Raw genomic sequence first — 16,293 nt, forward strand, 5'->3', positions numbered from 1 at the left:
GTCATTGTTGTTTGGCGGGTCCGGGCTGGGGATTCGAACCCGCCACCTTAGGTGTACGTGGCTGGCGCCTTAGCCGGTTGAGCTATAGGCGTCGAGCCTAGAATTCTTTATAAAACTTTGTGCATTTAAAGTAATCCAACATGCACAGAATCATTGCATTTACAAAAATGATGAAACAGCTTATTTTCCAGCTAGAAAATCCCCCCAAAAGGGAGAGATTTTGTGATTGAAAGCATGTACCTGGCCTCCTATCCCTAGACTCATCTCCCAGCCTCCCTTCCTCATTTGGGAGGCTGCAGCTCAAAGCCTGTCCAGCCTGCAGGGCCCATGCTGGCATTCTTAAGCTCAGAGGTTTCCTTCTCTGGCCTCGTCTCAGGGCATGACCCTCCAGAGCTTCCAGGTCCTGGTCCCTACCTGTCCCCACGCCTACCATGTTCCACACTCATAGACACCCTCCCCCTGCCTAAAGACTGCTATCACCCCTACACAAACAGCTCCCCCTTGCCTGGGATCCCTCCTCAGGTGTTGGGCTCTTCCCCTAGCTTTCCAGGTGACCCCTCCTCATGGACGCTGGCTCCTGCTGTTCCACAGCCACTTCTTTCTTGCCCATATTTTCAGTTTCTCCTTTTAAGACAAGCTGACAACCACCAGCCTCCAGTTCTTTGTATTCTTAATTACATTCCCTGAGGCCTGCTAAAAAGGCTTATTACTAGATGGCTTCTTTGACCTTACTTCCTCTTCCTCTCAGCTAGGGCTCACTCCCTAAGGAGTCTCCCCTGACTACTCCTCCTATTGACAGACCCCTCACCCTCACTGACAGTCTTTGCCTCTGTAACTTTTCCTGTCTGGCTGCCCTTCAGTACTTGCTGATTCACTCCTGTCTTTCCCTCTCCTTCCCCCTTCCAAAAGAAAAGGAAAAGAAATGGGGGCTCCACCTAGTTTTTAGCCAGAGAAACACTGCTATGAAGGCATCTCCTGGCCACTCCTTCTGCCTTAGGATTTGGTGGTCATCGCCCTCTTCCTCCACCAGGCTCACCTCTTTCCCCAGAAGTCGAGGCTTTTGCACTCCCCCCTACAAGACCTGCACCTGTCCATTCCCTCCTACCTGTGACCTACCAGGCAGCAGGGTGGCCACACTCTCCCATCCCTTGCTGCCCACATCCTGTCAGGCCCTCTGTTGCATCTGTACACAGCACCCCTCAACTTTGTATCTGAAAGGTCCACTTAGGAGCATTTTCTTCCACAGTGTGTTCCTGAAAGCCATGCAGAATGATGCATACCTATAGACCCAGCCATTCAGGAGGCCAAGGCAGGAGGATCCCTTGTGCCCAGGAGTTTGTGTCTCCCTCAGCAATGTTAACAAGACCTCATCTCTTAAAAATAAGAGATGGCTTTCTGGCTTCGACTCTAAAAAGAAGAGATGGTTCCTAGCTTTCTACATCCCAGTGAACAGATGTCCTCTGGGATATATGCCTAAGTCCCCTCCCCATCCCATCTACATGTCTTCCCCCACTTTCCCCAATAGACTACACTGTTTTCAAGGCCTTGCTCACAGTCATTTATAAAGCATATTGTTTCTACAGGACCCTCTCAGATGCTCATTCCTCACAAAACTGAGACCCCTTGTCCAACCCAAGGGGATCCCTCTTGCCAAGGGCCCCCAGCAGTCTTTCTACAGACCATTTGTCATCTGTGATCTGCAGTGGCCTATAAATTTCATGAGGAGGAGGGTCATGAGTGGTTCTGATCCTCCAGAGGCAGGGAGATCTCAAGGCTTTGTAAAGATTTGGTGAATAATGAAGACATGCTTGTGTTTTTAGTATAAACTTTTAGATTTCTGTCACATGATCCTAAAAAGATAACAAACAAGGGCGAAGAATATAGTAGCATACACCATGAAGACTACTAAGAAAAGACAGTTTCTCTAGACAGCTCATCACTTCTCTCTCGTGTGAAGGGGATCCAGGGTTACATCATCGTTTTCAATACTACACTATAAAGTTACGTGTTTTACCCATGTTAGCTCCTCTTTGTTCCTCTATTTATTATTTATACTATGAGGATCCCTGTGAAGATATAACCAAGTTAAATGATGGGAGGTCAGTTCCTCAACCAGTGCAGTGACCTCCTGGCGCTGGGTCCTTTGCCTATAATGGCATCTTTACACATCGTGGTGGTGTTTTGATGACACTTCTTTGGAGCTCACAGGAGGACAGAGGCTTAAATCGTGGCTGCAGGAACGCTAGGAAAGTGAGCTGACGTGGTACAGCCAGCTCATTCTGAGTCTTGCTTTTCTCTGCTCAATGTTTAAAAAGTACACTAGCAGCTCCTGAGGACCACATAACACTCACAGAAAGAAAGGAGCATCCATGGCAGAAGGAACTTGGACAATAGTAGTCTGGGGATGTGGACTTTCTTAGCTCTTAGGCTCATTGAAATAGTGTAGAGATTCCAGTGATTAGGGCATAGCCCCTTTTGGTAACAAGAAGTTACCTTCTCTTGCCTCACCCTACTCTTTGTGCTCTTTCCCTGGCCTGGGGCTGCAGAGCCGATCTGCCCTACTGCTCTTTTGAGCCATCCACCTATGGGACAGTGCTCTCTGCCTGGTTTCCCTGGTGCCCAAGTAGTGCCGATTACCAAGTGAACATGGGAAGGGGGGCAGCACTAATGAGTTCCCCTCTCCCTAGCTTCCTTGTTACAACTTTTTTGTTCCCTTTAAGCTTTACAAATACATTCCATTTGCAACAATGTTATGTCTGTATTAAACTTTAAAATTATACTCTGAACAGACCTGGTGTGATTCCATATGGAATGATTTACATGCTGGGCAAGAAACTTTTGCCAGCCAACTGCTAGTTGAATAGTTATTCTAAAGACATTATCAAATTATATTACTGCCAGGGAAGTTGTTAAAGTTGTCAGTTCCTCATTTCCTGGAGAGCAGGAAATTGTAATGTTAATGCTTATTAATGTGGCTGTTATCAAAGGTGTAAAGTAAGTAGAAAATAACCTCTCCGTCTTCACTCTTTCAGTATTCTGAAGTCCATGGAATTTGTACCATCTGAGGGAGCTGGGACACAGGTACACAGTCCTACTTTGCTTTGAGCATCACCCTGGTGGCCATTGGTCTCCTGGGCAGGTGTGCTTTACTGTCTCAATATTTACCTGAGACCTCAAGAATACTTATCCAAGTTAAAGCAAATTACCTTTAACTAAAAAGAACCAAAAAGAGAAAAGTCAGCATTTTCCAAACTGGTAACTCCACTCAAGTCAAACTGTGGTTTTATTTGTATAGATCCTAAGAACATGGATAAAAAATAATTTCAGATTATGTTAAGGAGTAGCCAGAAATAGATCGGCTTAAGAACTTTACATGCCACCTCAGTGGAGAAGGCACAGGGGCAGGATGACACAGGTGCGGGGCCACAAGAGAAATCTCTCCTGACTCCGAGAAGGCAGCAGATACCTCTGCAGCTGGCAGAAAGAGAAGGGTTACTGTTACTTCCTGACACAGATGTGTGGCTTGGCAGCTGGTCCTATTGCCAAATGAGACACAGGTTTCAACTACTTGAGTTTGGGGATGGATTAGAGAATAACTGATTGTCTAGAAGCTATGCACACCTAAGCAGAGGAAAGAGAAATGCCTTCAGCTGAAATTAATTCTTTTTAAAAGGCACTTAAATGTTTGTCTGCTTGTGTGTTAAACATCTGTGGGGAAGCCAGCTGTCTGACTCCCCTGTTGGAGTTGGATAGAGAGCTGGGAAGGAAGGTGGCCCAGGGAGTGGTGGGGAGCTGAGCCCACATGGGCCCCATGGTGAGCCCCACTCTGCCCTGTCTAGGACGCAGCCAAGCCCCTGGAGGTGCTGCTGCTGGAGAAGAACCGCTCGCTGCAGTCCGAGAACGCCGCACTGCGCATCTCCAACAGTGACCTGAGCGGTAGGTTGGCCAGGCCTCTCACGGTGCTTGGTTCACTTCCAGGGGTCAAGGAAGAGTAAGGTGAACCGTGAGTCTGGGCTGACGCATGGCGGGAGCATCACCGGTTGACAAGAACCTAGACTAACGAGTGTTGGGTCTCTTCCTCCTCACCGCTTTCCTTCCCCTCCCTACCCCTTGTTTAAAGCCAGACACCAGGATTTCGTGAGCCACAGAAAGTCTGCAGAGGTCAGTTAGGGGCAGTGTGGCCAGAGATCCCAGGAGGGACAAGAGGAAGATGTTGGCTTTTCCAGTCTGTGTCTGGTTGTGCTGCACGTAGGCCGGGGCAAATGTGAGATTGGCCTCTCTCTGGTGGTATTTCTAGGGGCTACTTAGAGGCATAGCCCCTGTTCCTCTGAGCTCAGTAAAGCTTTTCTTCCTTGTCAGGTTGTCTTTGGGGACACGTCCCCCATCCTTAGCCTTTCTTTGCTCATCCCAAAATGGTGGCGTCACTGACTGTGCTTCTGGTTTGGGCAGCTGGTAAACTGTTTAAAGGTGTCTTGGGCTTCGATGATAATTGCATTCTTAAAATGTGCGTGCCTCCGATCGAATGGACTCAGAACAAGAGGTGTGAGAGAACCCATTGGTCCTAACATGTCAGTGTTTGCTGCTCCTCAGGTGGGGCCCTGTGGTAATAATGTGAAGGCCAGAGGCCTGATGCAAGGCCCACAACCTGTCGACTCCTCCCTGTGTGTGTTACCGGCTCCTTGCCACGTTAGGAGTTGGAATCTATGTCTAGGGGATTCTCCAGGCTGCAACATACAAGAAAGGCGCAAACATGAATGCATGTTGCTTGTGTTGGGGGGCCTTGTTTGGCTGACTTTCAAATTCAATCAAAAACAAACCAACACACCTCATTGGCTCTTGTAAAATCTGCACTTTTTTTTCCCTTTTGTGGAGCAAACTTTGCATTTTGGTCTTGGTTTTTTTTCCCTTTGGAATCCCCCATAATGCATTCTGTTTGCCCTTCCTTGTAGGGTCAGCCAGGAGAAAAGGGAAAGACCAGCCTGAGAGTCGGCGCCCTGGACCTGTGCCGGCCTCCCCTCCTCCTCAGTTGCCCCGCAACACGGGGGAGCAGGCTTCCAATACTAACGGTACACACCAGTTCTCACCAGCGGGGTTAAGTCAAGACTTTTTCAGCTCATCCCTGGCAAGCCCCAGCCTACCCCTGGCTTCTACAGGAAAATTTGCACTAAACTCTCTCCTCCAGCGACAGCTAATGCAGTCCTTCTACTCCAAGGCCATGCAGGAAGCAGGAAGCACAAGCATGATTTTTTCAACAGGTCCATACAGCACAAACTCCATATCTTCCCAAAGTCCATTACAACAAAGCCCAGATGTAAATGGCATGGCCCCGTCCCCCAGCCAGTCAGAAAGTGCTGGGAGCGTCTCCGAGGGTGAGGAGATGGACACTGCAGAAATCGCCCGGCAGGTCAAAGAGCAGCTGATCAAGCACAATATTGGACAGCGCATTTTCGGACATTACGTCTTGGGACTATCTCAAGGGTCCGTGAGCGAGATTCTGGCCCGGCCCAAGCCATGGAATAAACTGACAGTTCGTGGCAAGGAGCCTTTTCACAAGATGAAGCAGTTCCTCTCAGATGAGCAGAATATCCTGGCTCTTCGCAGCATCCAAGGCCGACAAAGAGGTGAGAGACTGGCAAGGGCTGGTGTCAGTGTGAGTCCATCACAGAGTTTTGTGTGTGTGTGTCTGCGTGTATGTGTATGTGATACAACATTTGTACATCACATCAGGTAAAATTCTCTCCAGTTCTCTTATTTTGTCCAGAGCTCAAGGGTTAAACAGCATGAGCTAAGGCTGTTAGGAGTGGGAGATGTGGCCTTTGAAACACTCAGCACCCTGCACTTAGGAACTCAGTGTTTTGGTCGTATGTATCTGGTAGGAGGGAATTACTCTACACCACATCCCAGTGTGGCAGTGTCGGTGCATCCAGGCAGCCTGAGTGCTGGCCTGCAGGTGAGAGGAGATCCCATCCAGCCATAGCAGCAGCATCAGGTGGGCTCCATCCTCACACAGAGCTGGTGCTATGAGGGGAGCATATCCCACACACATTCCCTCCTCTTCTCCCACTCCCAGAAGAGAGAGTGACCGGGGTCACCTGATCTGCAATGTTTATGTGCCATTAGTGATTTGTTTAGCATTATGAGCAAAATGGGCCTGGCTTGAGTAAAATACATGAAAGTTTTATTCAAACACCCTTGCTACTCCACCCTCCATAAAAGGGGAAAACATTAGTCACATTTATAATTCAAAGAATAAAAGAAAAGGGGATCAGTCTGCTAAATCAGCAGGGATATAGAGAGATCATTTTATCAGACACATTTAAAACACCCTAAAGTTCAGGTACAAATGGAGAAGGGAGAAGTTCTGAACAGCATCAATCTGCACCAAGAACACAGGGCATTTTATGGTGATGTTAACTTAAATTGAATGTCTCTGGATGATTAATGTGAGCTGGGGGCTGGTGGGTGATTTGCTTCCAGGCAGTTCTCCCTCCCTCATACCCTTTTGGCATTGCTGCCGCAGGCAGCTCCTTAGGTCTGTCTGATCTCCTCCTATAGCAGAGCCATGGCCTGTGCAGGCCAGTCAGCCAGGGAAGGGCCTCTCAGAAGTTTCTAGTAACTCCTGAGTTGTACAGGAAGCCCTGAGCCCTTTCTTTAGCAGCAGACGACTCAGATTTCATGTCACACAGCCCATATCGTCAACACCACCATTCCCCTGATTGTTTTGTTCTTACCACACTTGTTTTTCAACAGAGAATCCAGGCCAGAGCCTGAACAGACTATTTCAGGAAGTACCGAAACGAAGAAGTGGGTCTGAAGGTATGTTGCAGGCAGGTGTTTTTCTTTGCAGTCAGTAACCTAGGAAGCAGCATGTCCTTAGCTGTATATTTGGGTTAAAACTGTACAGTGTAATTCTGGCCTGGAACCTGATGGAAAAACAGAGCTAGTAAGTATAAAACAAGGCACGGGTTCAAGTCCACCCAGCCCCTTCCTCCTGAGCTGCCCATACTCTACCGAGTGCAGACAAGGCATGAAGAGGTGTCACTAAGATAGGCCCCCAGAGTCTGAATCCCAGCCCCTTTCAGATTCCAATTACACTTTTCCCATTTTCTCAGAAGCAGGTGAAAGAATTATAGTTGTTGCTCTGAGAAAAATCAGGTGATGAGTCAAATCAAATGCTGCTGCTTCCTCGTACTTTTAACTCTGAAGTATGTTTAAGGGCCTCTGGAGTGGACAAATCCCAAATCCAGTCGGTTCTCCAGTGGACCTTGGCAAGCCAAACCCCCACCCTCACCCCCCGTACTCCTTAGAGTTGCATCTTAACAGGGCTTCATCCCGGTGGTGTACTTGTTTTTAAATGGTTTAATGTGCTGCTTCAGATTTAGTAAGATGCTGAAAAATTTAATTATCTAGATAGCCACCCCTAGAAGATCTGGGACCAGCCCCTGGCCATAGTAGCCCCCTTGCTTCCATACATGAGGCTGTGCTGCAGGGCATCATGTGAACATAGAGTGAATTCTTGTCCTTTAGGAACTTCAGCAGGCTTCTCTCCTCCTTCATAAATTTTAAAAAAACATCATGTGATAGTAGATTTCAGAACTTTCAAGTTAAGCCTGTGCCTCTGTGCCTTGTAAGTCCAAATGATTGGCCGGTGATCGTCCTCACCCTCAGCCCTCCTCCCCTGTTCTCCCCATGTGAGATGCCAGCCTCCAGTAACTGTGCAGAGCTGAACAGAGTCCCGGGCCAAAGCAGTTGTTGGAGTTGCTTTTAAATGACTCATGAAAAACAATGCCTTTTAATCTTTCATCTTTTTTTATGCTGGATTAAATGATTTGCTTTCCCGGGTACTAACCCATTGGCAACGTCCAGCTTGGGTAAATGTGAGAGCTTCTCCCTCTGGTAGAAGGACATTTACCGTGAGGGAGATTTCAGCTGGAAGCCCCTCTTGCCTGGTGTCTCGGCACGGGCCATGGAGTTACACTCACAGCAAGGACAGGCCACTAGGAGGCCAGCCACGCCTGCCTCCTTACCTCACCAGCCTCCCCTCGGGGCTCTTTATCAGAATGACATCTTCGTGCAGCACTGATTTTTATCCAAGGTTTAGGTTTGATGTCATTGCTGTGACTTCTCCCTGCAGGTAACATCACTACTCGGATCCGAGCCTCTGAGACTGGCTCCGATGAAGCAATCAAGTCCATCCTGGAACAAGCCAAGAGGGAGCTCCAAGTGCAGAAAACTGGTATGGCTTCTATTTCTTTGACTGCTGTCTTGCAAACTTAATTAAAAGAATTGTTGGAGTGTTCTGGTCAGCAGTAATTAACTTTAAAAAAAAAAAAAAAAAAGTGCATGTTCTGTTTTCAAGCATTTAGGTGCATACAGAGAGGAGCAGATCTATGTGATTGGTAGTTTTGCTAAGTTACGGTTCTTATAATTTCATTCCCTAGCATTGACTCAAGATTGTAGCCTTCTCCTAGAATCTCCTTAATCTAACTTAAAATACCAAGTAGTCTGCATCAAATAACCTCTTTTAAATGCAATACAGTCTTTTGCTATTTGATTATTATCACACTTGACCGATACAATTTGAAAAGAACAGGCAAAAAATAAACTCTTACTAGCTGCTGTGGGGAATTGGATGTTGCCAGTGAGGGCCAGCAGTGTGTGTACTGAGGCATCTGCCTCAGGGATCAGGGCTCCAAGTTCCCTGAGAACTGCATTTTCTGGAGGAAAGAACTCCCATGTTTCAACTTCTGTCTGACCAAGCTTTGATTGTTTGAGAGGAATACTGTGTAACAGACTCAGCTCAGACCTACAAGAGAGGAACCTGAATGTCTGAGTACTCTTCTGGGTGCTCAGCACACAGACATGGGTCGGCCCAGTGGTTGTAAAGCCCCTGCCATACACACCCCTGCAGCCCAGCCTGCTTACTCACTCTTTTCCAACCTCCCACATAGCTCATCCAGTGGGTAGAGGGTACCAGGCCTGGGCTGGGCACTTTCTCCTGCCTTCCCCTGCTCAAACTGAGTCCTCATAATCTGGAAGATGGGTTTTATTATCCTGTTATTCCTGATTAGCTAATTCAAACTCAGAGTTAAGATAATTTGTCCAAACACATTAAATGTTAGACATTGGATAGAAGCCCTAGCCTCCCTGTACTTTCCCTTCTGCTGCCATTGGCCTCCTCCTAAAGGCCCCGGGGTGGTCCTAGCCAGTCCTTGTGGGACTTCAAGCCTGGCAGCAGATGGGGCTTTTAGTCCAGTGTAGTTCCTGCTCTCTCATTGGCCAGAGTTGAGGCTTAAGCCAACACTGCCTCTAGGTGTGTAAACAACCAGAGCCTTAGTAAGCAGCCCCTATAGGAACTGAGAGTAGGAAATCCACTTTGAGGTCTGGGTCCCTTTATTATCTGTTTTCTCCCAGTGCCTGGATTTCTTTGTCTGCGAAGTGGTGGCACTGCCTATACCCAAAGAACCAAGAAGGCACACGAGCTTGAGAAAGAAAAGCCCTCTATAAAGTAGGAAGGCACTGCAGAAGCGTTGTACATTGTTGCTATTATTTTAGGAGTTTTTAGGCATTTAGAACAGATAAAGAGCCAGTTTATATGATTTCTTCTCCTGGCTGTGAAGGTATATGATACGATTTAGGGAATAAGAGATAGAGGCAGGAAGGCCATAGACTACCAAACATCAATTCAGAGCTGGGCATCCTGAAGGGGCATTCAACCAGGGCCACTCTTCTCAGTCACCGGGAGCTAGTGAGAGATGTAAGTGCTGGGCCAGCCCCCCTTTTCCTCAGTCAGACACAACAGGGGGCTGGGCTTGTGCATTTTAATAGCTAATAGCCAGCAATCTGGTCCATTATCCATCCCAATGTACGGATGAGAATACTAAGGTCCAACAATGCCTGTGACTTCCCAAACCCACACATCCGGGAGTCCCAGCCTCATTGTGAACCTCAGTGTGGCTCCATTGCCCCAAGGGAGGCTCACTACTGCTTGGTTACACCACAGCGAAGACTTGGAGCTCACCCCAGTATGGCCCTTTACCATTCACCAGGAGACTCTGCTCTCATGTTGAGGTTAGCTTCTAAACTCTAACAGAACCAGTAGGATTTGGGAATATGCCATAGGAGAACTGACACAAAGTTTAAAGTTCTCAGGGAAAGGAAACATAGGAGGACGTGCAGGGAAGCATCCTCATGGCTCAGCTTTGTCACCCTCTTGGCTGGCATGTGCCAGGAGTCATCAGGCTATTGAGCAGTAGCAGCTGTCCTCTGCCCTTATACCCGGACAAGATGCATGAATGTTTCCTCATCTGGGGGAAACGTTCGGAAAATAGCACAGAGTGGTTCTCCCAAATAATCCCCATTTTGTGGAGTGCCAGGAGGAAGGAGGCTGGACTAGGGGAAAGCACATCCCCAGCTGATGGGGGTGGTTCCACCACAGTCTCACCCCTGTGTTTGCCTCGTGCAGCGGAGCCGGCCCAGCCTTCTTCCACATCCGGCAGCGGGAGCTCCGATGACGCAATCCGCTCCATCCTGCAGCAAGCCCGCCGAGAGATGGAGGCCCAGCAGGCTGCCCTTGACCCAGCCTTAAAACAAGCACCACTGTCCCAGCCTGACATCGCCATTCTTACTCCCAAGCTGCTGTCCTCCTCGTCCATTACTGTGCCCAGCTACTCTCCGCTTGCCCTCTCCCTGAAGAAGGCCCCTGAGGCCAGTGCCACTATTCTCCCGAACCCCCCAGCCCTCAAAAAGGAGACCCAGGATGTCCCTGGGTTGGACCCCCAGGGAGTGGCCGAGTCCACGCAAGGGATTCTGAGACATGTGAAAAACGAGGTGGGCCGCAGTGGTGCATGGAAAGACCACTGGTGGAGCACAGTGCAACCAGAGAGGAGAAACACTGCTTCTTCTGAAGAAGCCAAGGTTGAAGAAGCCAGCAGCGGGAAAGACAAGGTCAGCAGTGGCCAGCCACGGCCAGAGCGCAGTCAGATCCAGGGACCCTCATCGTCAGAGTACTGGAAGGAGTGGCCCAATGCCGAGTCTCCATACTCCCAGAGCTCAGAGCTGAGTCTGACTGGAGCCAGCCGCAGCGAGACACCCCAGAACAGCCCTCTGCCTTCTTCCCCAATTGTGCCCATGTCAAAGCCCACCAAGCCCTCTGTCCCTCCGCTGACCCCCGAGCAGTATGAGGTCTACATGTACCAGGAGGTGGACACCATCGAGCTTACCCGGCAGGTCAAAGAGAAGCTGGCCAAGAATGGCATCTGCCAGCGGATCTTCGGGGAGAAGGTAAGGGGTTCGATGTGGTTCCTCCCATCCCTTCTCATTGCCTAGGACCAAGTGTCTACCCTGGCCATGTGGCCATCTCCCACTTTAATTAACCCAAGAGCATAGCCTTTGGGGAAGCCGATCAGTGTCTATCCAGCTCCTTGATTCCAATTTTAATATACGTGCTGCCAAAGCAAGCACCAGCTCCCTGATTCCATTTGCTTGACCACTTGAGGCCAGCCTCTGTGCTCAGCCTCTCAACCCCACACTGAGAGGTGGATATGTGGATAGTAAAATCACCTTTCGACAGAGAAAGACACCAAGGCTCAGGGAAGTTCACTGCCCCAGACTGGCAGGCAACGGAGTCCAAGTCTAGCCTCCACTGCCAAGTAGAGCTAAAAGGCACCTTTGCAGACTGTTTTGGCCAAAAAAGATTGATCCAGTCACATACAGGGACTACTATGCAGAGAATCAAAAGGGATTTGCTAGAAAATGCCACATGAAGTCTAATTGTGCCTTTCTCCTATAACTTAGAAGGCCTGAGGTTTCATCTAGTCCAAGAGGTGAAGCAACCTGCCTGGGAAACACACAGCTCAGGGTGGCCTTATGTCTGCTCTTGTTTCCACGTTGGCCTTCCTTAGCTCAGGAAAGTGTAATTTTTCTAAGTTTCCAGACCCTTTCTGTTCTTGGTGCTCTGTTCTTTTCCTGGTAACTGCAATTCTGGATACTAGGGATATAAAATATAAAATAAACACAATACCCCAGTATCCTTCTAGATTAAGTAATGAATTGCTATACATAATGAGAAGTACTCTACTGCCCTAAAGGTCACCTTTCTGAAGGGTCATTTGGCTGAGTCAGTGGGGGCCCACCAGGTGCTGTGTCCCTCCTGACTGTCCTGTGTTTAGTGTTTGTTATATGCCATCCTCTGTGAACTCTTTGTACTGATTTCGCAAAAGGTGATGGAGGTGCATAGAAATGAGGATGAACATGTAAAGTCCCTTAAAATTTCTAGTTCAGTGTTGTAAAAATATCGTTTGAGAACATTTAAATAGACATTTGTGCTCATGCCTTAAATTTAGCAGAGACTTAATAGCGTTGAACTTGTTTGGCCCATGAGTGCAGTTTATTCTGGAACTTGAGAACTTTTCAAAAGAGTGATCGGATGCAGCCCCTAAATATCTCTGGGCTGCATCTGTGTCCCGTGGGGGGTGTTTGTGCCTATACATATGTATGGCCATATGTGAGCGTAAGAAAACTCGGGTGTGTACGCGCAACTTGTCGATCATCTGTAGCTGAATGTCACTCCCAGGCTGCTTATCCCACCCCACTAGCTCACCTCTGGGTCCTCACCTTTGAGCAAGATGTGATCAGAGGGAGCAAACCTTTCTAAATGCCACCCTGAATCAGCATCAGCAAAGGAAACATCCCTCCAGAGGGATTCTTGGCTACCAGGCAAAGAGCAAGGTGCTCCACAACCTCTTCCTCAGGTTGTCAAGATGACAGCCCTGCAGCCTTGACAGGATCAAGGCCCAGGGTGGGAGCTCCTCCCTGCCCTTTCCCAGCCTCCCTGGGAGCTAAAGGCTGCAACCACAGCCATTTCTCACCCAAAACTCTTCCTGTGCCAGGGCCTCAGCCCACCAGTGATTTTTTTTTTTTTTTAAAGATATTCTTACTTTGTTGCCTTCAGTAGAGTGCTGTGGCCTCATAGTTCACAGCAACCTCAAACTCTTGGGCTCAGGCAATCCTTTTGCCTCAGCCTCCTGAGATGGTGTCTCACTCTTGCTGAGGCTTGTCTCAAACTCCTGAGCTCAGATGATCTACCCACCTCAGCCTCCCAAAGTGCTGGGATCCCACCAGTGATCCTGGAAAGCTTATTCCCCTACCCCAGGTTGTCACCAGCCCCAGGCTATGGGTGTATGCTCAGAAGTCAGCCCTAGAAGCTCTCCTGGGTGTTGCCACCTCGATCAGGCCTCTACAGGGCCATGTTTGTACCACTGAAACATTCTGTTACATCACATTGATACCTGGGACACTGATGGCTATGTGTTTTTGGTTGCCACTCCAGGTACTGGGCTTGTCCCAAGGCAGCGTCAGTGACATGCTATCCCGGCCAAAGCCATGGAGCAAGCTGACCCAGAAAGGCCGGGAACCCTTCATCCGGATGCAGCTTTGGCTAAACGGCGAGCTAGGCCAGGGTGTCCTGCCTGTCCAAGGGCAGCAGCAAGGGCCAGGTAACCATAGCCCTGCCCAGAAGCAGCGCTGGGAAGCAAAGGATCCATGGGGAAGTCGGCTACCACTTAAGACCATGGCCACAGCAGCCCCTGGGCCACTGTAGGGTTGGGGAGGGCACTCTGCTCAGGGAGGCACCCAGCCACCCTCCCCCACTTGGCTGGTGCAAGGAGGAAGACAGCTGCCTCCTTCCTCCACAACCTGTTGCCATGGGACTGACTTTAGTTTTTAGGAGAGAGAAGATTGTGCCTGGCTAATTTTATAAGCAGCAGAAAATGAGTTACCAATTAAGAAAACTCTGTTTATACATAAATATAGGTAAAAGTCAAGTAGCTAAATCAGGGAGTCAGGAAAGAAAGTCAGCGAAAAGCACAGAAGTGAAACATATCAGGGCCTGGCTCTGCCGCAGCAGCGTGGCCAGGCCTGCTGCCCCCACGCCAGCCCCTCCCCATGAGGAGTGGGTACCTCCCCTCAGGCCAATGCTGTGCTCAGTTAAGAACCTTTAAATCCGGGCTTTGCATCCTCCTTTAATCATTCCTTTCTTCTTCTTCAGTCCTGCATTCTGTGACATCGCTACAGGACCCCCTGCCCCAGGGCTGCGTGAGCTCAGGTAACCAGCAAATTTTTTTTGTATGGTTTTGTATGTTTTCCTGTCATTTTATGTTTTCCTATCCTCTGGTCTGTCCCAGGGAGACTCAGAGGGACCCCTCATTCTGGATTTGGTGAGCTGAAAGTACGTAATATGGTTTCATATTGGCAAACTTGAGTTCCTCATGGTTTTCTCTCTCTCCTCCTAGTCATTCTGTGGCCTGTTGGTTTCCAGGTGCAGAGCCTGGTGTGGGGCTTGGATCTAAGTCAGAGACAGAACCTATGCTCAGGGGCTCATGGTTTAGTAGGAGGAGACAGGTATGAGTGCATGTTGCTGTCTGAGTGGTGTGGTGTTAGGGAACTTGTATGGATCCACGAGGCCTTTGGGCAGCCTCGGAGCAGGAGGATGGGGAAAGTGGGAGCCCAAGGCTGGCACTGGGTGGGGTAGCATAAAGGATATGGCTAACAAGGTCCCAGGAACAGATCAGGTGTGACTGGCTGTCAAGCTGGGGACACCCAGGAGAGTGGGAGGTTGGAAATCAAGCTTCGGCGCTGCTGAGGGAGGGGAGGTTGCAGGCTGAGAAACTTGGGTGCTCCCTGTCAGCATTTAAGAGTCTGGCGGTCTTGGAGGTCCCTGAGGCCTCCAACTAGACTTGTCCTCTCTGTCAGCAGACCTCCCTCATATGCTTCCACCTGCTCCCTCATGCACTGCGCCCATAATTGTAGCAGAGCTTTTCTCACCCAGCTTATAGGAGCTGCCAGCATCACGAGCTGCTCCTCTTTTTTCCTTTCTCTATTTTTCTAAACATGTTGATTAGTCTCCATATCCCATTGATTCATTGAAAACACAAACAAAGCTAAGTGAAGAGCACAAAGCCCGCCAGCTTGCTGGAAGCTTTACTAGGGGAAACGTGTAGTGTGGGGAACAGCTGGCTGGCAGTGGCGGCTGCTGCAGGAGCCCAAGCCCACGCACAGATGCAGCCAAAGTGCAGCAGTGGCCTCAAAGTTCCCATTTGAGATCTCTTGTATGTTTTCGGTGTTCTGATTTATTTTGACCCAAATGAGGGACACAAAGCTGTGTCTCACCCATGCTGCAGGTCTTCTCAACTGGATATATAGATGGAGCAGATGTCCATCTGAAGAAGGATCACTCCATTTCTGGCTTGGTCAATTTAGTTAGCAAGTACCAGAGAACTTACCCAGCAGGGGCATGCATTCAAATTACTCCAGGGCAAATAGTAGATGTAGTTGTTAGTGCTAGAGTTTTGTGAACATTTGCATGGGAAATTAGCCTTGCCTCCTGCCCGATGGAAAGTTGGCCTCCCTTAAATGCCTGAGATTATTTGCTGCCCCATCAGAGGCAGGAATTAACTTAGCAGAATGAGACTAATGTTTTCTAGATCAGAACCCCTTTTTTCTACATAAAACAGGAAGTCTCCCTGGATGCCAGGTCTGTCATAATTGATGCCAAAACCACCTACTTGTCAGAACAAATCTTTGAAGAATGGCTTTTTACTTTTCATTGTAGCAGATCATTGCCACTGTGCTGGAACATTAGTAAGACAGTCACATTTCCAACATTGGAAAAAGACACTGGGCTCCTAAGAGGAATGCCCAGTGATATTTATAAAATATCAAATTACTTTACAAAGTTATTTAAAACTCTTGGGGAGTCTGCAGATTGGAGGAGGGAGAGAGAAGCAGGCAGTGAGGCCCTGGAGGAGACAGAGCACAGCAGAACTTGCCCGTAATGTTTGTGCAGAGGCGGCAGGTGGGCCTCTCTCTGGCCCCCCAGCAAGAGAGGAAGTTGAGCACAGATCACTTACCCAGAGCTCCTACAATCCCTCAGCCATAGGGAACCCCCTGGAAGAAGCAATAATTATGGTAACCTTGGAGAGAAATGGAAAAACAGTTCTTATATTGTACTAAAATTAAAAATTTTGTACATTGTGGTAACAGCTAAGCAAAAATGTTTGTCTGGGCCAGAGAGACCGGGAGGTGCTTGGCAAGATGAAAACCAAGATTATCATGTGGTGACAAGATTATGGGTGGTGGTTTCCTTGTTTGAAATTTCTTTATAATCAGTTGTTATCTTTTTAAGAGAGTATCTAAAAATTAAACTAGCTATGCTTTCAGTATATGGAATTTAGATTAGAAAAAATAGAATTATTTTATAATAGTCAGAAAAGCCCCTGCTGTCAGGTAAAACTC

General features: G+C 48.5%; 1 protein-coding gene across 5 annotated transcripts in view; it reads left to right on the forward strand.

The window, feature by feature from the left end:
- The window catches only part of CUX1 (cut like homeobox 1), a 372,158-nt gene that overhangs the window by 297,350 nt on the left and 58,515 nt on the right, over positions 1-16,293 (forward strand). For 3 of the 5 annotated variants that reach the window (XM_023515707.1, XM_023515706.1, XM_023515708.1), the window contains 8 exons: positions 3,033-3,081; positions 3,840-3,936; positions 4,950-5,621; positions 6,751-6,816; positions 8,135-8,236; positions 10,466-11,283; positions 13,331-13,496; positions 14,048-14,104. In XM_023515707.1, coding sequence (XP_023371475.1) covers positions 3,033-3,081; positions 3,840-3,936; positions 4,950-5,621; positions 6,751-6,816; positions 8,135-8,236; positions 10,466-11,283; positions 13,331-13,496; positions 14,048-14,104 — 2,027 coding nt within the window. The remainder of the gene's footprint in view (positions 1-3,032; positions 3,082-3,839; positions 3,937-4,949; positions 5,622-6,750; positions 6,817-8,134; positions 8,237-10,465; positions 11,284-13,330; positions 13,497-14,047; positions 14,105-16,293) is intronic. The other 2 variants (XM_023515709.1, XM_023515710.1) reach the window with 1 other exon arrangement.

Source organism: Otolemur garnettii, unplaced genomic scaffold (genome assembly GCF_000181295.1).
Source record: "Otolemur garnettii isolate 467f Iridium unplaced genomic scaffold, OtoGar3 scaffold00077, whole genome shotgun sequence".
Taxonomy (NCBI): Eukaryota; Metazoa; Chordata; class Mammalia; order Primates; family Galagidae; genus Otolemur; species Otolemur garnettii.